The following is a 21,116-nucleotide window of genomic DNA, read 5'->3' as shown; positions in this document are numbered from 1 at the left end:
CAGATCTGGGCCAGGCCTGCGCGGGTTGGACTGGCCCGGCCCTTGGGCACCATCGGGGGAGGACGGCCGCAGGATTAACCCGTTCCTTGCACCTGTTGATGCCCCCCCTCCGGGCGAGGTTTTTCCCCGCAGAACCTACGGGTGTCTTCGGCCCCTCGGGGATGGTGGTGGCACCTCTGTCCCTCAGCCTGGCAAGACTCCGGTCTGCAGACGCCCTGGCTTCTGGGGGGCCGGGGAGGAGACCCCCTGGGGTCTGTTTCTGTGGTCTCCTGGCGGGAATAGGAGGCCCGTCCTGCTTCATGCAATTAGCAGGCTCGAAGTCCTTGTAGCTAAAGGTTTTCTTACAGATTGACAACGGGTATAACTGTTTATTTTTTCAAGATTTTATTTACTTATTCATGAGACACACAGAGAGAGGCAGAGACCCAGGCAGAGAGAGAAGCAGGTTCCATGCAGGGAGCCTGACATGGGACTCAATGCCGGGACCCCGGGGTGACAACCTGGGCTGAAGGCGGCGCTAAACCAGGTGCCCCCAGTTCTTGCCTTGTCATTGGGACTAGCTTAAAAGTCTTTACCTCTTTGAAATGACGCCTTCCAGTTGGGCCTGGGCATTGGCCCTGTGTCTCCATCTCCCCGTCTTCTGAACCCCGAGGAAAGGCTGGTGTCGTGCCCGGTAGGCAGCCGATGGGGCTAAGGCAGGAGCCTGAGCACGTGGGGTCAGGCCTTCCCCCTGCAGGTGGACAACCTGCCCCTGCCGCCCCGAGTGGCTTCTCCTGGGATCCCGGCTCCCTGCCTCAGACCTCCCTCCACCCAGGGCTCCCTCCACCCAGGGCTCCCTCCACCCGGGGCCTCCCTCGAGCCCCTGTCTACACAGGACACCGGGGCTCCCCCGGAGGGGCACGGGGCCTAGCAGCCCGGGTCCTGTGCATCAGGCCCCATGTCATCCTCGGCAAACAAGCCTGAACGCGTCCGCCCGATTCCTACCTGCTTCCCCTTGCGGACTGAAGCCGTCTGTTGGCCGTGGACGCGTGGCTGGCGCTGCGGGCTGCCTGCTTTCACCATTTTTGAAGTAAGACCTGCCCTGCTCACGGCAGAGAAACCCCGACAGCCCCACCCCCCCTTTCCCGTTGAGGCTGCGGGTCCTCGCGCGGCGGGGCTGGTTCCCACCCGCCTGACCTCCTGTCCTGGGGGGTCCCCGGGTCACCCTGGGTGTCGGGTCGCGCCCGAGCCTGAGCTCCTGGTCCGCCGCCTGCGGGGGGGTGGGGTGGGGGGCAGGCCAGGGAGCCCCGGGACCCTGGAGGGCGTGTGGGCCCCTTCTCGGCCTCCCCCTGCCCCCGGTGCTGGCAGGCCCGTCAAGGTGACCAGAACCACGTTGCCCCGTGAACTGGACATTTCACATGTCGCCGCTTCTGCATTTCAACTTCCTGAAAGTTGGAGCCTCTTGACCACAAAACGTCTAAGAATAGTAACGGGATCGGACGTGCGGTTAAACGTCCCCCGCGCCGCTGGCAGGCGTGGAGGGTTGTTGCCGAGAGCGGCTGGGCCGCTGGGTCCCCGCGCGGACGCCCCAGGGCCGTGGCTGCTGTGCAGGGGACGCCGAGCCCCTCCCTGGGCCCCTGCCCCGCGCGCCGCCGCCATGGCCTGGGCTTTGCCCCAGCTCGGCCACCTCACCCCCCGGCGTTTGAGTCGCTAGGGGGTCCCCGTGTCACCCCGGGGGCTGGCTGAGCGGCCGGTGGGGGGCAGGCTCTCCCACCCGAGGATGCGGACCCGCCGTGTCCTGCCGCGGCCTCGGGATTCTCCGCGTACCTGGAACTGGGTATCACCAGCTTTGGCGTCCAAGCCACCTGACGACGCCGGGCGGCCCCGTAAATCCCACCGGCCTGTTGTCAGGTTTCCGGGGCGCAGGGCTCTGCTGTGACCGCCCGGCTTCTAACCTGTTTTGGCGCCTCTGAGCCGGTCCACATGTCGGGGGGACCAAGCAGAGGCGACTGTGTAGATGGTGCCCCGCGGTCATGGACTCCGAGAGCAGAGGAGGCTGCCGGGCATCCGGAGCGCCCTGGGGGGGGTGCCCTGGGGTGGGGGGCGCCCAGCGGCGGGTGGGCGTGGGCAGGACCTGGACTTGAGGCTCTGCGGTCAACGCCCTCAGCCATACAGTCGCGAGTCCCTGACTTGGAAGCCAGCGCCCACCGGGGGGCCCCTGCCGCTCCTTTCCCGCCTGCCTAGTCTGGCCTCGCGGTGTGCTCGCTCTCGGGTTCTGGCAGCGACCTGCTGTAGCGTAGAAGGAGGGAAGCACAAGCAGGTATGTCCCCCGGGCAGCAAAGCCCTGGGGAGAGGTCTGGCTTCCGTCACCGCGATACCCAGAGGCTGCTCCCCCGGCAGTCGGGATGCCGCCTCTCCGCCCGTGGGCTGCTGACCCAGTAATCCAGGAAATCAGGTCTGGGAAAAAAAAAACATTATCAGGTGTGAGGTGACAGGTGTGCTCCTCAAACATGGCACAGGACTGGGTCCTTGATTTAGACCCTACGTGGTGGGAGGTCCCTTCTCCGAGGAGGCCCCCCTCGTGGACAGGCTCTGACGCAGGACGTGCTTACCAGGCGCCCCAAAACGCAGGCCACCGTGACCCCCAAGTGCAGCGCGGTCTCCAGAGGACGCCGTATCGGGGGACCTGGTGTACTTTGCTCAGGATGGTCTTCAAAGTCCTGTCCGAGCGTGTGGTGCGTGCTCAGGTGTCCCCGGCGGCCCCAGAGCAGGTTCCTGCAGGGCGATGCGGCCACTCGGGCCCGCCGTGTGTGCGGGGTGGGGACTGTTACTCCGGGTGAAAAACTACGTGTGGCTCTTCAAGGTGTTCTGTGGTTTTCTTCCTCCGTGAGTCACAGAACTGGCTCTGCAGGCAAATTCCAAGGAGAATCATAGAAAAATATTTTGGGCTCTGGTTGCTTTGGAGTAAGTGCTCAAACCTGCAAGGAGACGTCAGGGGAGAACCGCTCATCCGGATTTACGGTTCAGGGGACGCTCGCGCAGGCCGGTCCTCTCTTAATTCAGTGACCTCTTCCTTGAAAGTGGAAGACCGCTGACAATCGCAGTTGGGAGGGATTTTCAGATGCCCCACCCCAGCTCCAGGAGCCTGCGGAGGGGGTGAGTCGCTTCCTGCCCCCGCGCAGCCAGGAGCGCACTCCCGGGTCCCCGGGTCACTGAGCGGCCCTTTATCACCAGCTGTTCAAGGCGCCTCTAAACCCCAGGACGTAAAGTAGCTCTGGAGAACATTCTACGATTGGAGGTACGTGGCGATTGCAGCGTGGTTCTCCATGTTCCTGCTCCCACAGCAAAGGGGTTTCTACCTGTTTTTATTAAGTCCGTGTTGACGTGCGGAGCAGTGGCTGCGGGGGCGGAGGGAATTTCTGGGTTCTCAGCGCGGCACCTGCCGAGCGGACCGTGGACGGTGCTTGTCGGGGGGCATGGGCGGGCGCTGGAGGCCCGCAATGCGCTTGCTGGGATCGCTCTCAGGGCCTCGCGTGTCCTGTCAGCACTGTGGGGTCCGGGGGAGCCTGCAGAAAGTCCTCCAGCGGCTGGGGGCACCGCCAGGGTGTCCGCTCTGCTTTTGCCAAAGCCTGTGGGTGCGCACCTGCCCCGCTCTGCCCTGACGGCCCGTGTGCACCTGCCCTCCTGGGCTCCCCAGGACCGGCTTCTCCCCTCCATCCCCCACGGCCAGGGCGCTAGGAACTTTGGCCTCTGCGTAGGGCTGCGTCCGTGTCCAGGGTCTGGAGGCCCGCAGGCCCGCTCACGTGGGGTGTCCCCACCCAGGCCTCCGAGGAGGGAGCTGCAGGGGAGAGGGCGAGCTGCGGTGCGTGCACAGATGGCACAGATGGCGGGGAGCTGCTGATGGGAGCCTGCGGTGTGGGGTGTGCAGAGCGCGGGGCGGTCTCCATCTGGGTCCCCCGCCTCTCCTGTCCGCCTACTGTCATCCGGGGCCCCACTTGTTCCTGCCGACGATCCCCAGGACTCAGAGGGGGGACAGCTGGCTTTGGGCGCCCCGTCCCCGAGCGGCGTCTGTGCTTGGGCAGCTCATGCACGGGCCCGGCGTGGATACAGCCTCTCTCACCAGCTGGCTTTCCGGGGCCGGGCCTGGATCCCACCACACTCCTGCACGTGACAGCCGCGGCGGCTCAGCACGTTACCTGGAGCGGGCTGAAACTGCCCGGTGCACGGTGGGGCTGCTCTGGGGGCTGCGGGAGCCAGAGCCCCAGCGTCCGTCCTCCGTCCGGGGGCGCGGGAAGGCCTGCTGGCTCCACCATGAGCCCGCCGTCGGCCTCTCTGTGCTCCTTCATCCTGTGCACCTGTCCCTTTGCTGCTTGGCACACATGATGCCTATGTGACGAGGACACGTGCAGGCACGTGCGTATTTATCCATACATACTGTGTATAAAATACCACACGGCTGCAAGGTCTAATGTATCCTCTACAACTACGCTCAGTGTACATATAAAATACTGTAATTGTATCGATAGATTATAAGTAGTGAGCATCCACGACACATTACGTGTCACACAACGTGTATCTATGTGACCTGAGACCCATGCATCCACAGACACGGGTGCTGATGGAAACCTCGTTTACGTGTGACACAGGAAGGGGGACGGAGGCTCCGACTGAACGTCGAGAGCAGGTGTCGAGAGCAGGTTCATCCCATGTAACTTCCAGAAGTCCAGGGAACGCGCTGTCTACGGCGTAGAGAGAATCCCATAACCCCAAGTTTCACGATATAAAGATACCGTGACGCGTTCTGTGCACTGAACACTCTGTGGATGCGCGTTGCACGTTAGACGACGCGGTCTGTGCCAGACTTCTGGTGGGGCGGGCATAGTAGGAGCGCGCATCCCTGGCCCCGAAAGGCAGCCGCGGTCCCCTGCCCTATGGGCCGTCTTGAAGACCCCTTCCTTCCCCTTCCTGCTTGACCTCCCCTGGTTAGGACTTCTGAGTCCCTGCTGATGACCCACTAGGTCTGTTCCTTTGTAAAGTTGAGCGTCCTGGGGAGAGTCACGCAGGTAAAGGTGCTCGTGGATGTTCCCAGGTTCCTCGGCGTCGCGCGGCCTGCGGGGGGAGCCCGGGGAGAGCCGCTGTGCTTGGGGTCTGAAGGGCACGGCCCTCGGGCTTCCGGGGAAAGTGCAGGCTGACGCTGCCCCCGGGGAGCCCGCAGCCCCGACCTGGAAGGTAGGGAGGACCGCTGGCTGCGGTGCTTTCTCAGACGCGCCATGGGGGGGGCGTGGATCGCCCGGGGAAACGGAGGCCCCGGCAGGCATGTGCTCTTGTGTGCAGTGTGATTGACAGCACTGTTTGCATGGGAGTTTGTTAAACTACAGACGCTTTTTGGGTAAGTTTCCCCCCGTTTGAGGCGCTCAGGTGCTGTGGGGTGACAGGCATGCTGTCTTGTTCCCCCCGGTACCTGGGACGGGTCTGGCAAGAAGGTCCCACGTGTCGCACCCATTAGGTGGCTTTCGTGCACCTTCGATGCGTCGGGCCAGCACTGGTCTCGCACTGCTTCTAACCCCGGGGCCCTCGGGGCTCGGAGTCCTCGTCGTCCGCACCCACGGGGTTCGCGGGTCCACCTGACGGCTCAGCAGTCACCCCATCTCACGAGGATTCCCGCTCTCGCCCGCAGGGTTACCAGGGCATGGTCGACGGCGGCAGCAACATCGTGGAGGCCGACTGGGAAAGCGTCTCGAGCATCCTGCAAGTGGTACGTGCCGAGTCCAATGCTCCGGGTCCCTAAAGCCCACCCCCTCCCAGCTGCGAACCTTTCGTGCAGAGGCGGCGGCGGCACGTGACACGCGTGAGCCTGCTGCCTGCGTTCCTCTCCCCTCCTCGCCCGGTGAGGAAACAGCCTTGCTTTGTCCTTCGGTTCAAGTCCTCAAGGAGCTTTGCTGCAGGATCACAGGGAGTCAGAGAATGAGCCGCGCGGACACACGGGGTGACGTGGAGGTTCAGGAGGTGCGGGTGGGGCCAGCGGGTCCCGGGTCCCTAGCGGGTGGCCCCGGGGCTGTGAGGGGCGGTGAGCTCCTGTCTGGCTTTGCCCTTAGCCCTCTGGCCATGCCCCGTCCTGGCGCCTCCACCTGCCAGGGGCACCGGGGCCCGGTTGGGGGAGTCGGGCCCCCCAGGCTCCCAGGGCAGGACCGGGTGGGCAAGCAGTGGCTGACTGTACACCCTGTGATGAGGGGGACGGGGACCCGCGGGGGGTGGGAGGGGGCTGAGCCGGGACAAGGTTCCTGCTCAGCACGAAGCCCCGGGGCGGCCCCGAGGCCCCGGAGGACAGTCACAAGCCGCCCGTCCCCGGGATCCGTCCCTGGGCAGCCAGCCGCGCGGGGATTTGAGCTGAAGCTACGGCTCTCGTGCGGGTTTCCCAGGTTGGCTTTTCCATCCTGCAGACGGAGCAGTGTTCCTGCCGCCAAGGGTCCTTAGCGGCCGCCAGCCTTCACTGGGGTCCTCCTAGTGGTTTCGGGGTTTGCCTTTGTTTTAAGAGCGGATGAGCCCCGAGGCGGCTTGGGTGTGTTGGTGCCTCGTTCTTGGCCAATGCCCCCGCCCCCTGGATTCTCCATCACTTGGTGTCAGTGCAGGCAGGCCTGGGAACGGTCCCCCAGGGTGGCCTCCCAGGGCCTCCCAGGGCCTTAGAGGAACACAGCCTCCCTGTTCCAGCCTGAGCCGTCGGGGCTAATTGCTCTGATGTGCACAAGAATGAGGCAAGTACCAGCTGCAGGCAGAGCAATTGCTTACTTTGAATTTAAAAGAAATCTGCCTCGTTGTTTCCTGCCTGCAAATTCCCCAAACACTAGCTCGGGGAAGCCTCCAGGCCTGGTGGGAGGCGGATTACGAGGCGGATTACGTGGGAAGAACGGACTTGACAATAAGCTCTTCACTGGCGGTTGGACCTGTTGAGACGTACCCGTTAATATTTTAAGAGAAGGGAGCCACGAGCTGGCACCGCCGTGCCGTGGGCACCTGCGCAACAGCGTGGATCCCGTTCCCGTGGTGTCCGGGTGGAAGTGGAGCACGTTCCCCCGTAAGAGGCGGGGGACCCGCGCGGCCGGGACGGCGTGCGCACCTCTGGGGCAACCCACAGGCCGACGTGGGTCGGCCACTGAGAGATGGACACACGCCACCCCCTACCCTGGGGGACCTAAGCTCAGCTGACAAGCAGGACACGCTGATGGCTGGCGGGAGCTGGGCGGGGGGGGGGGGGGGGGGGGGGTGCAGACAGGGACCCGCTGCTGGACGCCGGGCCCTGACTTCAGGCAGAAGGCGAACAGCTTCTGGAACGTACAGCGCAGTGGCTGTGGTTAAGGACCCTGCATTGTACCCTTGAAAGTTGCTGAGAATAAATCTTCGCTGTCGACGCACACAGACAGGAGCCAGAGGTGACGGACGAGCTCGTGAGCTGGAGCATGGTGATCACCCTACGGGGCGAGTGTAAGATCGTCACGCCTCGCACCTTCGGGAACGTCCACGCTGCTGCACGATAACTATGACCTTGAACGTTGCTAAAAACATAGGCCTTAGACGTTCCCATGACAGAAAGGCCGACGATGCGGCTGTTGAGAACCCCTGTCACGGCATGGGCACCCGGCACCCCGCGCCCCCGGACCCGCAGCACGTTCTGGATCGGCTGGCGCCCGTCACCCCGCGGGAGGTGATGGCGGGCGTACCCTGTAAGCTGGTGGGGCCTGCACTTGGACCCCTGTGCCCTGTCCTGGGAGGCGGACCGGCCGGTGAGGCCTCTGTGGGGAGCACTACTTGCCAGCATCAGGGCGGCGTCTTCCGAGGTCCTGACCTAAACCCCATGCGGGGGGCGCCTTGTCCTGGGCGCTGTCCCCACCCGGCGACACAGGACGGGCCGCGCGACCTCTGCGCCTTCCTCAGCCGCGGCTTCCCGCCGAGCCCCCAGCATGTGACCCCCTCGGTGTGGACCAGCTGCCCGGGCAGCTTCCAGTGGGGCGAAATCCCGTGACCCTCCGATGGCTCCCGGTCAGGTCTGATCCAGGGAACCGGGTGACCCGGACCTACCATCCCCACGGCCCTCCCGCCGCTCCCTGTGCTTATGACCCAGGGGTGTCCTTGGAGGAGGACACACCACAGAGGTTTGTGAGCACATCGCGGGGGACGTGAAGGGTCCTGCTCTTTTCTCCCAATGCCCGGGAATCTTTCGTGATCAAAAGACCAAGTGTGAGGAGTCGTGGCCTCTCGCTCTTGGCAGTTTGCGTGATCCGACTTGAGTTTTCCTGAGACTTGGCCTTGGAGAGGTGGGCGGGGCGCCTGGGCAAACAGGAATCCTCTGGCTCCCAGGTCCCTGCTTTGCCTGCGCGCACGGCGAGCTCTGGCGGACGGGGCCGTGCCACCTGGGCCTGAGGGAGGCCGGGCGGTGGGGTCTGGCCACCCCCACCCCAGGGCCCCCGGGAGGCTGGGGCGCCTCCGGACTCTCCTCCTCGGCGTTTACCTGACGTCCTGGGCCCGGTGCCGAGCCTTGTCCGCTGTACCCACACCTGAATACATGGGCCCCAGGGGAGCCCAGATTTCGTGGGTCCCGCAGGTGACGGCGCGTGTGCCAGCTCCGCTGCTTCCTGTCCCGCGGGAGGAAGGATGATAAACACCACGTCCTTTGTCTTCCAGGGAGGGACCATTATCGGCAGTGCCCGTTGCAAAGCCTTCCGGACGCGGGAGGGTCGCCTGAAAGCCGCGTGTAACTTGGTTCAGCGGGGCATCACCAACCTGTGCGTGATCGGCGGGGACGGGAGCCTCACGGGAGCCAACATCTTCCGGAAGGAGTGGAGCGGGCTGCTGGAGGAGCTGGCCCAACACGGTACAGCCCGGGCCTGCGCGTCGCCCCCGTGGGCTCTCCGTTGCCCCCAGAGAGCTCCAAGCTCTTGCATCCGCCCAGCCGACTACGCAGATGCACGTGCTGGGGACGGCGCGATTGCCCAGTCCCCCCTCTCCGGGCCCTGCACTCTGTGCCTCGGGAACAGCGGGTCCTGTGCACTTGTTCCCCACCGGGCACCGCCCATCTGACCCGGTTCCGGGTGGTGCTCACGGAGCCCTGAGATAGGCCTTCCCGGGGGTCCCCATGTGGGCACATGGGGGCGCGAGGGGAGGGCGCACAGGCTCCCGAGTGTCCACTTGTTGCCAGGACATGAGCGGAGATGCAGTTGCGCTCCGTTGTTGGGTTCCCTGTCACCCGCCGGGCCATGAGGGCCATCCCCTCGCCAGGGAACCCTCCGGTGTTCAGGTGTGAACGAGGCAGAGGCAGTCGGTCGCCCCGAGCCCCGGGTCTGGGGAGTGCAGGTGGCTGTCGGCCGTCGTCGTGGCTCGGGTGGCCCTGGTCCCCCCCACCCCTGGCGCCCTGCCGACTGCCCCTCCCGATTGCACACCTACAACTGCACAGTCCTTGCCGCGAGCTGGCGGGTACATCCCTGCCACCAGCAGCCCCAGCGTGGCCGGGAACGTGCGCCCTCAGGACCCCCCTCTGATGGGGCCGCATCCTCTCCAGAGGACATGTGCCCGGGCCACTGCCCAACACCAGCACGGACAGGCCTTCCTTCCTGTTAGTGTCAGGACCCCACGTGCCCGTCGCCCCACGTGTGCAGAACGAGGTGGTTCAAAACAGCAGGCCGGCGGCTGCTGCCCGGTGCTCAGCAGCCCGCTGCAGGGGCATCGGGCGGCTCCCGGTCACACGGGCCCGTTTCCCACGCAGGTGAGATCGACAAGGAGCAGGTGCAGAAGCACGCGTACCTCAACGTCGTGGGCATGGTGGGCTCCATCGACAACGACTTCTGCGGGACGGACATGACCATCGGCACCGACTCTGCCTTGCACAGGATCATCGAGGTCGTTGACGCCATCATGACCACCGCCCAGAGGTAACGCACGAGCAGTGCCCCGGGAGGGGCATGGGGCTGACATGTGCTGCGGTGTGGACGTCCGTATCGGCCCTGGGAGGTTCCCCAGACGGACATTCTGTGCTGCGGTGTAGACATCCGTGGGTGTCCCCGGTGGGTGATCGGATACGGCGTTGCTCCTGAAGGTCCGAAACCAGAGCTAGAGAACTGTTTCCTGTTGATTTTTATTTTCGACTTAAAAAGTTACACCTACCCCCGATTTTAGAAAAAACGACCCCAACGGGACCCCAGCAAGGTCCCCACGGGAACAGCAGGCCAGCCATGGCTCCGGGCCTGGCTCGATGGGCGCTCGAGGACACTGCGGGTGCGGGGAAAGTGCTGCCTCCCGTCCGTGATCCAGTGGCTGTCGGTGCCTGGGGGCCACGGAGGCGGCCGGCTCGCTGTCCTGCGTGTGCTGAGCGATGCGGCGGGTGCCCGGGGGTATGAGCATGTGTGGGTGACACGCTGGGCGGGTGTAACCCTGAGGCCCCTTTGCCCATACAACCTTGAGATGCTAGCACAGTGGCATCTGCTTTTGCAGAGAATGGGCCCTCTGGATGCTCAGCTGTGTGCTGCCATCACGGGGCAGGTGCCTGTGGCCCTCACGGGGCAGGTGCCTGTGGCTCACAGGGGCAGGTGCCATCATGGGGCAGGTGCTTGTGGCCCATATGGGGCAGGTGCCATCACGGGACAGATGCCATCATGGGGCAGGTGCCATCACGGGGCAGGTGCTTGTGGCCCATATGGGGCAGGTGCCATCACGGGACAGATGCCATCATGGGGCAGGTGCCATCACGGGGCAGGTGCTTGTGGCCCACAGGTGCCTGCCACCGACACGAGGCAGGCTTTCTGCACAGCTGGCAAGGAAAGCACGTGCCTCTTTGCCTGTCACGTGGGCCGCGTGGTGGTAAGTGGACGTTTCCTTTGTCTCTCTTGCAGCCACCAGAGGACCTTTGTTCTCGAGGTTATGGGGAGACACTGCGGGTATGTACGCGTCGCCACCTCAGCGCGGCCCCTCGAGAGCCCTGCGCCCCACAGGGCCGATGCTGCCGGGTGGAGCCCGCGGTCACCGATGCGCATCCGCCACGGTGGCCTCCGCGCTGTGGCTCCTGGTGGCAGCCTGACACGGCCAATGCTGCTCCGGACAGGTACCTCGCCCTGGTGAGCGCCTTGGCCTGCGGCGCCGACTGGGTGTTCCTTCCGGAATCGCCGCCAGAAGAGGGTTGGCAGGAGAATATGTGCATCAAGCTCTCAGAGGTAACGTGCGTGTCCCTCGACGGCCGGGGCTGCTGGTCCCACCGCCTGACCACGACGTGTGGCGGCGGCCTGGGGGATTCCCCATTGGCTTGGGGTCACACAGGTGGAGACTCTGCGGTTCTGGAGCGAGTCCTAGCGGTGTCGTAGGGTGTGTGTGACCTGGCTACCCGTGTGTCCCCAGCGGCGGGCGTGTGTCAGGTGGGGTGGGGTTCCCGTGGCTCTGACCAGGCCTCTCCATGTGTGGCCCACGGCGGCCTGTGTGCCCCGCTCTGTGTCCCCGGGGGACGGCTTCCCGGGGGACGGCTCCCTGGGGGGTGTGCGGGGTTCGCTCCCGGCGCAGAAGCCCCGGCGGGTGCTGCATTTCCCTCCCGTGTCATCACCGTCAGCGGGCGGCCCAGGCGAGTCACAGACGTATTCAGCAAGCACACGCGCTCTGCGTGCCGGGAGAGCCTGCCACCACCTTCCAGGTGACAGGGTCCAAGAGAGGCGTTTGGGGGACGTACCGAAAAGCTTTGTTGACCTTCAGTGAGGTGGGGAACTGCTGGAAGGCCAGCGCTTCCCGGGAGGCCCCGTGCACTTGGGGCCGAGGCTTGGCGGCTGCGGACGGGTCAGGGCACGCGCGCCCAGGCCCCGGGATTGCTGACCACGCGCTCAAGCCGCTGGTCCTGTCCTGGTTCTGGCTGTGGATGAGGGCAGCGCTCCCCGGCGGCCGCCGTGGGGCCGTGGCTGCCTGACGGGGTGGCACTGGTCTTGGACAGTACCTCTGTGTGGCCTGAGGATATGTGCTGAGTCTGTAATCGCAGGGACGCTCCCGTGGTCCCATTCCCCAGGGGCTGTGCCTGTGCTTGCCAGCTGTCCTCCCGCCCCCGTGATGCCCCCGGACCTGGTCCAGGGCCCCCGGGGTCAGGCCAAGTCCTGCAGGCAGCACCCGGAGACGAGGAAACAGGCCCGCTGCACAGATGTGCACGGGGGTGAAGGTGGGGGGGAGGAGGGAGGGGGTGCGTGATGGTGGAGCTGGGGGGAGGGGGTGCACAGGGGTGGAGGTCGGGGGGTCAGGGGTCGGGGGTGCATGATGGTGGAGCTGGGGGGACGGGAGGGTGTGGGTCAGGGAAGAGCACGCTCGGTGGTGGAGATGGTGGGGGGAAGGGTGCACACAGGGTGGAGGTCAGGGCCGGTGGCAGGGCTGACACCCTATTTGGGTTTAGGAGCTGAGCTTTAGGTGCCCATTGTTGCCATGACCGCATGGTCTCGTCTGCAGACTCCGTGGGTTTCAGATCCGTGCGTTCCCGTATGCGGGGACGGCGGGAGCGTGTTGCGCCCCTGCCCTGAGCATGGGCCGAGCCGAGGCGGAGGGCTCGGGCTCCTCGTGCGGAAGCAGCTGAGATCACCGCGTCTGTAATGAATTCCCATTGCTCACTGCGAGTCTTCCCGAACGTTTTGTCAGGCCCGGGCCCTCGCCCCACGTCCCGGGCATTTCCACATGAGGGTAGGCGCCCCGGGCCTAGGGCTGGTCTCGGCTTCTCCCCCCAGGGGGGCTTTGGGCTCAGCACCCCGCGTCCAAGTCCTGACTCCCCACGGGCTGTGGGTCCCGCTGCCACCCGAGCGCTTCCACAAGCACGGGGGGTTGGGGTGGTCCAGGTGCTGGGCACCTGTGGGGCCGGGGGCCTATCTTCCCGCACGGTGGAGAGGACGCTGTTCCTCTGGCAGCCTCCGGAGAGTGTGGTATGTGGACGCCGTGGCTCTGGGGCCCATCCCACGTTCACGGACACGTCACAGCCACTCTGGAAGCCACAGCTTTACAAAACCTTTTAGAAAATACTTGTGACCAGCAAGTTCTTCGAAGTTGAGCACGTTTATGTCTATTCAAAGACAAGCCAGTGAGCACGTGATGCCCGAGGAGGCACCGGGTGGGCCTGCGCGGAACCACCCCCTGGGTGATGCGCCCCGGGCGCCACAGGCAGGGGCAGCTTCAGGCACTGGCCACTCCGGGGCCCACGGCCTCCACGGGAGGGGCCGTGACGTGGGATGTGATGGAGAGCAGACGGGCCGAGGAGGATTTCTGGGTGCTGCTGGGTGATGGCCGCCGGGGCCTGTGGGGAGGCAGGTGCGGGTGTGGGTGCAGGTGTGGGTGCAGGTGCGGGTGCAGGTGTGGGCACAGGTGCGAGCGCAGGTGCAGGCGCAGGTGCAGGTGTGGGTGCAGGTGCGGGCACAGGTGTGCCCCTCCGCCCTCCCTCCCCACCCTCCTACCTCCTGCTTCCTGCGCGGCCCTGGCCCTGTGCTCTGGCTGCGGTGGCTGGGAAGTCCGGCCTTCCTGGATAGGTCTGCAGGGGGGTGGCGGGCCGCGCTGGCTGCTGGAGGAGCTTGGAGGCCTGGCCTGCGGTATAGATGCCCTGCGGGGACCCGGGGCTGAGCTCACTGCCCCCTGGGGCCGGATGGCAAAGGAGCGCGGCCGCGCCTGGAGCCATGTGTCCCTCCCCTCCACCTACCCCCGCCTCCACCTACCCGCCCAGGTAGTCGGAAACCCGCTTGCGAAATCTGGTGAAGGTTTCCCCTGGACAGAGGCCAGCTCGCCCGGGGCAAAGGGCCTTGGGCCTGTCGTGGAGACGGTTCAGGGGTTGAGGCGGCTCATTTTCTACTTCCCTAGAACCGTGCCCGGAAAAAGAGACTGAATATCATCATCGTGGCCGAGGGCGCCATAGACACCCAGAATAAGCCTATCACCTCCGAGCAGATCAAGGAGGTGAGTGTGTCCGTCAGTTGCGGTTCTCCTCGGCGGCCAGCTGGGGACGCAGCACGGGGTCCGCCCTTGGCGCGGGTGTGGTCATCACTAAAGCGCTTTCTGTCCTTCCTGGGGTTTGGAGATGCTTCTGTAATGACTCAGGACTCTAACGGCTTGAGTCTTAGGGTCGCGAATATTCCCAGAGGCCCTAGGGAGACGGACGGGGCAGGGGGCGGGGTCCCAGGGGCGGGCTGTCCACTTGGGCAGGCGACGGCACACGTTCCCGACAGACAGACACACAGACAGGCGGGCTGCGGCGGAAGCTGTCCCTCACGGCCGAGGACGCCGTGTGCGTAGGTTTGCAGCCTGGTGTCTGGGTGTGACCAGTGCCGAGCCCGGGGAAGGGGTCAGGGCAAAGGTTCTCCTTCCCTCCGGGGCAAAGCTGAGACGGACGGGGTCATGAAGGGCAGAGCGAGGGGCCCCCGGCTTCCGCAACCCCGGCCTGCTGTCCTCCTCCTGCGAGGACGGTGGCCCAGCCGCTGGTGGCGCCCCGCCCGAGGGACGCCGCGGTCGACTGGCGCGATGGTCAGGGAGACGTGTCCGTTTCTTTATTTTTGATCACCTTACTTATGTTCGTTTGCAAGGCAGGACAGGCCAGGGTTTTATTTTTTGGTAATAAAGACATTCTTTAAAAAAAAAAAAAAAAAAAAAAAGCTCAACGTTAAACCTTCTAGGAAGTGAAGATTGGAAAATAGTATTTGTTTCCACGTCAGTGGGAAGCAGGAGGGGGAGGGGAAGGATGACTGCCCCTCGCCCCCGCGTTAACGCTCTTTGTCTCTGCAGCTCGTGGTCACACAGCTGGGATATGACACGCGGGTGACCATACTTGGGCACGTGCAGAGAGGAGGGACTCCCTCGGCCTTCGACCGGATTTTGGTGAGGATGCAAATGGTCAGGTGCCCTCCCTGGGGGCGAGAGGGGACAGTCTGTGCCTGTGCTGGGGTGGCCCATCCAGGACGTGCAGATGCAGGGAGACCCCAGACCCGAGGGCTGAGGGTGGCCGGGACCCCGGGAACAGAGCCCCCGTGTGGTTTGTGCACGCAGGCCCTGGGGTCAGCAGAGCCCCAAGGCCAGGAGGACGGGAGGCAGGGAGGCAGCTGGAGTCCGGCTGAGTAACGGGGGACAGGCCTCCGCCCATGGATGTACCTGCTGAGGGTGTGGTCATGCGTCTGTGGAGCGGGGGCCGGGTGTGGGGGTGCTGCTGCCTTGGCCTTTGACCCGGTCTGTGACCTTCGTGATTGTCCTTTCCAGGCCAGTCGCATGGGGGTGGAGGCCGTGGTTGCCCTCCTCCAGGCCACCCCGGAGACGCCGGCCTGCGTGGTGTCGCTGAGCGGGAACCAGGCGGTGCGCCTGCCCCTGGTGGAGTGTGTGCAGATGGTGAGCTGCAGCGTCCACGCGCTCGCCGTCCTGTCCGTAGTCTGTGGCTGGTTGGTGCCACGTGGGCTTCCACAAGCTTCCCCAGGACCCGGGCCCCCAAGGTGGGGCGGGAGGTGGATCCGGGATCTCCCGCCCGGTGTTGCTGGCCGCGGCCTCACAGCCCTCTTAGCGGCCTGAGCCAGGCGGGCCTGGCTTGTCCCTGGCAGCCGCCGGGCGGTGGCAGGTGTCCGGCTGGCGGCCTTGGAGGGTCGGCGTGCGGGAGGCGGCCAGCACGGTGGCCTGTCCACAGGCGTCTGAGCCTTGACACAGTCTCTCTTGCATGTTTGTTTGAAGACCCAGGATGTGCAGAAGGCCATGGACGAGAGGAGATTCAAGGATGCCGTGCGGCTCCGCGGCAGGTGACCTTCTGCAGGGCCCTGCGTCCTTGGGGCCTTTGCTGCTGCCTTTGCTGCTGCGTCCCTGGGGCCTTTGCTGCTGCTGAGATGTGCTCCGGGGCTGCGCCCCTTCCGGCCGTGGGGACGCGATGGGTAGCCGGGGGCACGCGCTGGTTTGCTGTCTCTGTTCTGGCCGGTGGGGTGGAGGAGAGGTTAGCGCGGTGACGATGGAAAGTCGCCCAAGGATGGCGTTTTGAGAGACACTCGGGTGTACGAGAGACCAAGTTTCTCGGCCGCGTACACGGCACGCTCCTTATGTAACGGAATACCGGGGCCTTGGCGTGGGGTGACGCCAGGGCCTGCTGCTTGCCCCGAGCGCCCCAGGCAGGTGCCTGGACCATCTGCATCTGGCTCAGGTGACCTCCCAGGGGAGCCCTTCTAACCTCGGGCCCGTGGCGCCCTGTCCTTCCAGGAGTTTCGAGACCAACCTCAACACCTACAAGCGGCTTGCCATCAAGTTCCCAGATGATCAGATTGTGAAGGTAGGGGACACCCCCCCACCGTGTTCTCCGCGGACCCTCGCCCCCAGCCTCCCGGGCCGTGCGCTCAGCATGCGCCCGGGGCGTGGGGTAGGGACGCACCGTGCCCTCTCATCTTGCAGAGCAACTGTAACGTGGCCGTCATAAACGTGGGGGCGCCCGCCGCCGGGATGAACGCCGCCGTGCGCTCGGCCGTGCGGGTGGGCATCGCCGATGGCCACAAGATGCTCGCCATCTACGACGGCTTTGAGGGCTTCGCCAAAGGCCAGGTGAGGCCCCGGGGGACGTTGCGGGAAACAGGAGCTGCCTTCCCAGCCTCACACCAGGGCTCCATCGGGTGGTGAACACAGCCGCTGCCCTCGGGGATGACTTGTCTGGGGCCGCGTCCTGGGCCCTGCCCTGAGGCTCAGCGTGGAGCGCGCCACGCGGTTTTCTCCAGGAGCCATAGGCAGCGGGGCTCGTGGGCTCCGGCCTTAGTGGGGGAGGGGACCTGGGACGCTGCAGGCCAAGCGCATGAGGCCGGCAAGCACTCGGACAGAAGCTTTGGTGGAAAAAGCGAACAAACGCATGTTGAGCGCTTAACTGCATACACTTCCTGCTCCTACGGGATGCGCACACGTTAACTCGTTGAAATCTCGTGGTAAACCTGCAGTATTAGTCCCCTTCTCCTTACGTGGAAACTGAGGCACAGAGACACTGGTGAACGAGACCTGGGTCACAGGCCATAGCGTGCCCCACGGGATGACATCGGTTGTCTTACCTCCCGGCAGTGCACAGAGTCCTTACTCCCGGGAAGCCGGGTCAGGGAGAAAGCAAAGTGCCCTCTGCGGGCAGGGGTGCAGCCTCAGGAGGTGGAACTCAGGGTGTGGGCTGCGAGCAGGGCCAGCGCCCACGGGGCACAGAGCAGGGTCCGCCCTGGGACTCTCAGACGCAGGTCCCTGGGAAGGGGGTCTTAGGCTGGGGACGGAGACGCCAAGCCTGTGGCTGCGAGGGCGTGCCGGCAGGCCCGGGACAGCGCCAGGGCACTGGGGTTGGGACGGTGGGCTCAGGGGGCCCAGCAGCGGGGAGTTGGGGGGCACAGGGGAGAGGTGGAAGGGGCGGGGGCTTGTAGGTGACTGGGAGGACTTGGCTTTTGCTCGGGGAACACAGAGGGTTTAGGGCAGGATGGGGACAGGTGGAGGGGTCGCGGGATGGCCTGGGGGAGGCGTCCGGGGAGCAGCGGGGCCGTAGGGAGCATGGGCCGAAGACGGAGCTGGGGGGGGAATCGGCAGAGGGCACCCCCAGGGCGCCGGTCGGAGGATGAGACCTTCGCCCTGAGGGGCGAGGCGGGAGGGGCCCCAGGAGCGCGGGTGCACATCTGGCTGGCCGCCGCTGGGTCCCTCACGTCTCCTCCAGCCTTATTGAAGGGGCGGTCTCTTACATCGACCAAGACGCACCTGATTCCCAGGGGTAGAGCGTGGCCACACCTGGGTCTGCTGTGCGTGGCGGGACGTGGGGGGCGGGCTTCACCCCGGGGCCGCCGAGCTGCTCAGCCTTGCCATGGGGGTGGGTCCCTCGTTGGTCGCTTCCCGTGGGACCATGTGTGTGCTCCTCAGGTGAAGGAAATCGGCTGGGGGGATGTCGGAGGCTGGACCGGCCAAGGAGGCTCCATCCTCGGGACCAAACGGTAAATCCCTGGGTCCATCGTGCCCCGTGCTTAGGAAGGGGGACCCCCGTCCTAGACCAGCAGCTGCCCCTGTTCGCTCTGGGAAGGCATCCCGAAGGGCGCTGGCGTGGGCTCCCGGGCCACCACCCCCCCAGAGCCCTGGGTCGTGCTTGGGGGGTCCCCGATGTGCGCCCTGGGGCAGAGACGAGGCCCGCGACATGGGGGCTGTCCTCCCGGGGTCCTTGACCGCCGGGGCTGTGCAGGCCCCGTGGCGGGTGCAGCAGGGCCCCGCAGAGCCCAGCCGGGGTGCTGTGTGGGCCGCAGGCTCCCTTGGGAGCAAGAGTGTGCACCGCAGGCCCCAGACCCCCCACTACCTGCGCCCCCACGCACGGCTGCTGGTCCCTATGCGTGGGCCCTGCCAATGGTTCTAGGTGATAGAGCAGGAGAGGCGTGAGTGGGAGCGCGTGGGGCTTCAGGTGGGCGTGGCTCGCACCGGATTCCAAATAGGAAGTTTCCGTTCAAAGCGCTACTACGAATGTTCACACGCTGTTGTGGTGCAGTTTGTGTTCTTTCCCGATGAGGCAGTAGGATTCTTTTAGGTCCGGCTGCCGTGCGTTTCTTCCCATCTATTGATGGAGCGATTGATTTTTGAATACAGCGGAGCCTTGCTTCCCTGGCGCTGCTCCTGGGGACCGCGGGCTGGGGCGGTGGGGGGGCCTCGGCGGGGCTGGCTGGCCTCACGTCCCCCCCAACTGCCTCTAGCACGCTGCCCGGGAAGTTTCTGGAGGACATTGCCCAGCAGATGCGCACCCACAGCATCAATGCGCTGCTCATCATCGGCGGGTTCGAGGTACGTCCCCGTGGCTGCCTCCGCGGGCCCCTTAGGACCGGAGGGCTGGGGTGAGCTGTGCGCAGGCTTCTGGGTGGGGTGGGGGCACCCCTGGGTCCCGGGACGCTGCGGCGGGGTGCTCCCCTGGTGGCAGCCGCTGACCCGGGAGCCAGAGCGGGATCCCCGTCCAGTGCGTCCCTGCCCGGCATGTTCTGTGGCGTTTCCAGGGGCAGGAACGGGCATCCCCCTGCAGCTTAGGCCTGGAGCTGGGACAGGACGGGGCGTCCCGTGCCCGTTGGACCCCACTCCTTAACATGTCTATTTAACCAAGATCGGTCCCATAGTAACTTTCCCATTTGCTTTGAAGAAAACGTTAAGGACCTCCAATAACACGACTCTTGCGGACAGGAGCCGTGGTGTCGCTTCCCTGTGACCCTAACGCCTTACTGTGTTTTTAACGGCCCCTTTGCACCCCTCCCACCTCCCCCCTGCCCCCACCCCTGCACACTGGCTGACAGGCCTACTTGGGCCTGCTGGAGCTGTCAGCCGCCCGCGACAAGTACGAGGAGTTCTGTGTCCCCATGGTAATGGTCCCAGCCACTGTCTCCAACAACGTGCCTGGCTCCGATTTCAGCATCGGCGCGGACACCGCCCTGAACACCATCACCGACGTAAGTGGGCGTGGCCAGCAAAGCAGGTGCCGCAGACACTAACCCGAGGGCACCTGGCCCGCTTTTATCTGCCAGCGCACTAGAGACCGGAGTGACACCTGGGTCTGTTTCCAGAAAGGTCTTTAAAAAAAAAAAAAAAAAAAAAAAGCCTGATGATTTTAATCCAATGCCCAGAGCCGTGGCTTCTTGCCACCTCTTTTCCTGCCCCGCGGCCAGGATGCCGTGTGCCCGCTGAGGCCCATCGAGTGACAGGGAGCATCTACAGCTCAAGTACTTGTGTATTAGGGTTTTGTGATTCGAATACTCGTTAAAGTCAGTGTAGTGGTTTTATTTATTTATTTTTTTTTGTCAGGGCCAAATTCACTTTATTCCCATGACGTGATTTGTGATAAATCCTGGGTCTGATGGCTGTGCATGGATGTTTGAGGTCTTGTGACTTTGTTCACCGACCTGAGTCCCTGTGGCATCCATCCTGCGTCTTGCCACAGGGCAGTAGCAGGACAGACCCGGCCCGTGTTACCACGTGTGTAAGCCACGCTGTGGAGATGGCGCGGGAGCTTCAGACACGTTTCTTCTTCTTTATAATCTGGCGTCTGAACTTTTGCTGCAGATTCCCCAGTAGTTTTCTTGTGAATGTTGCTCTCGGATTTTCCTCCTTGACCCTGTGGGCTCAAACCTGTCTCTAGTGCCGGTACATAAAAGAAATGCTTTTTAAATAAAAATCGGATGGTAAGGAATGCCTTGCGCTTGCGTTTTTCTGTTTTGTCCTATTTCGCTATTCTGTGCTCCTTAAACTTTCTGTGGTTTCTTTACTAAAAAGCTCTGCCCCGTGTCTCCGGGGTCTCCGCCGCTGGAGCGGCCCTGTTGGCACCACTAACCCGTTGCTGGGCCACCGCGCGCCCCGTCCTGGTGACTGTTGCTCCTGCTCTGGCCACCGTGAGCCGATTCCGCTCCTGACCGGCTGCACCTGCCGTGGGAGGGTCGATGTCCGTCCCTCACTGTCCATGACCTTCACCAGTGCTTTACTGCCCTTTTCTCTGCCCTTGGCTGGAGTTTGCTTACGCTCAGTAGAAGCAAGTGGAAGTTCGTGTTTCCTCGTTGTCACTTGATTGGAACTCCCGGGGCGGGTGGGGCCTGGGGGGCTGTCTGGGGCCCTGGCCCCGGCTGGTGTTCGTCTCCCTGCCACATCCGACGTGCCCTCTCTGGCACCTGCCAGGCTCCTCCGCTACGAGACATGTTTTCCAGGTTATAAAGATCGGGTACATGGGTGTTGCTCAAAATTTGAAAACCTAAACATGTAGGGAAGCTCTAAGTGATCCTGGTGCTTTGCTCCCTGTGGAGGGATTTGGAAATTTGTCCTGTGATGTCTTGAATTTGGTTTCTCCTCTGAGTTGCTCAAAGCCAGTTACCAAGTTATAGTGGGCAGCTTTGTGTTGGTGCTGGTGCCAGGCCAACCCTCACTGGGCGAGTAGGTGTGCGCCGAAGCCCCAAGCCCAAGGGTGACCTGCCCGGCACCGTGGTCCTGGTCCTGCCTGTGACCTGGGTGGGAGCCTGGGTGCCCGCTGCTGAGTGTGGGGAGACGGTCCTGGTGCTGTAGGGGCCCTGGTGTGGGCACGGCGTGTGCACATCCCTTGGTTTCCCACAGGGTTGTGTTTTTATGAGCTGCGGTGAAGGCGTGTCTTCCTTAGGAGGTTCGGATCTGGGTTGGAACCCGGCAGGGCTGGCCTC

The 21,116-nt window shown here is 64.4% G+C and overlaps 1 protein-coding gene across 4 annotated transcripts in view; it reads left to right on the top strand.

Moving 5' to 3' along the window:
- PFKP (phosphofructokinase, platelet) overlaps nt 1–21,116 on the top strand; it is a 43,701-nt gene that overhangs the window by 12,961 nt on the left and 9,624 nt on the right. For 2 of the 4 annotated variants that reach the window (XM_072825949.1, XM_072825947.1), the window contains exons 3-16: nt 5,657–5,734; nt 8,656–8,845; nt 9,734–9,899; nt 10,857–10,901; nt 11,066–11,174; nt 13,819–13,914; nt 14,737–14,829; nt 15,205–15,330; nt 15,664–15,728; nt 16,177–16,246; nt 16,366–16,512; nt 17,839–17,909; nt 18,651–18,738; nt 19,236–19,388. In XM_072825949.1, the coding sequence (XP_072682050.1) occupies nt 5,657–5,734; nt 8,656–8,845; nt 9,734–9,899; nt 10,857–10,901; nt 11,066–11,174; nt 13,819–13,914; nt 14,737–14,829; nt 15,205–15,330; nt 15,664–15,728; nt 16,177–16,246; nt 16,366–16,512; nt 17,839–17,909; nt 18,651–18,738; nt 19,236–19,388 (1,497 nt within the window). The remainder of the gene's footprint in view (nt 1–5,656; nt 5,735–8,655; nt 8,846–9,733; nt 9,900–10,856; nt 10,902–11,065; nt 11,175–13,818; nt 13,915–14,736; nt 14,830–15,204; nt 15,331–15,663; nt 15,729–16,176; nt 16,247–16,365; nt 16,513–17,838; nt 17,910–18,650; nt 18,739–19,235; nt 19,389–21,116) is intronic. The other 2 variants (XM_072825951.1, XM_072825950.1) reach the window with 1 other exon arrangement.

This window comes from Canis lupus, chromosome 5 (assembly GCF_048164855.1).
Source record: "Canis lupus baileyi chromosome 5, mCanLup2.hap1, whole genome shotgun sequence".
In the NCBI taxonomy this organism is placed as follows: Eukaryota; Metazoa; Chordata; class Mammalia; order Carnivora; family Canidae; genus Canis; species Canis lupus.
Note: the sequence above shows the minus strand (reverse complement) of the source record. Positions and strands in the feature narration are given on the sequence as shown.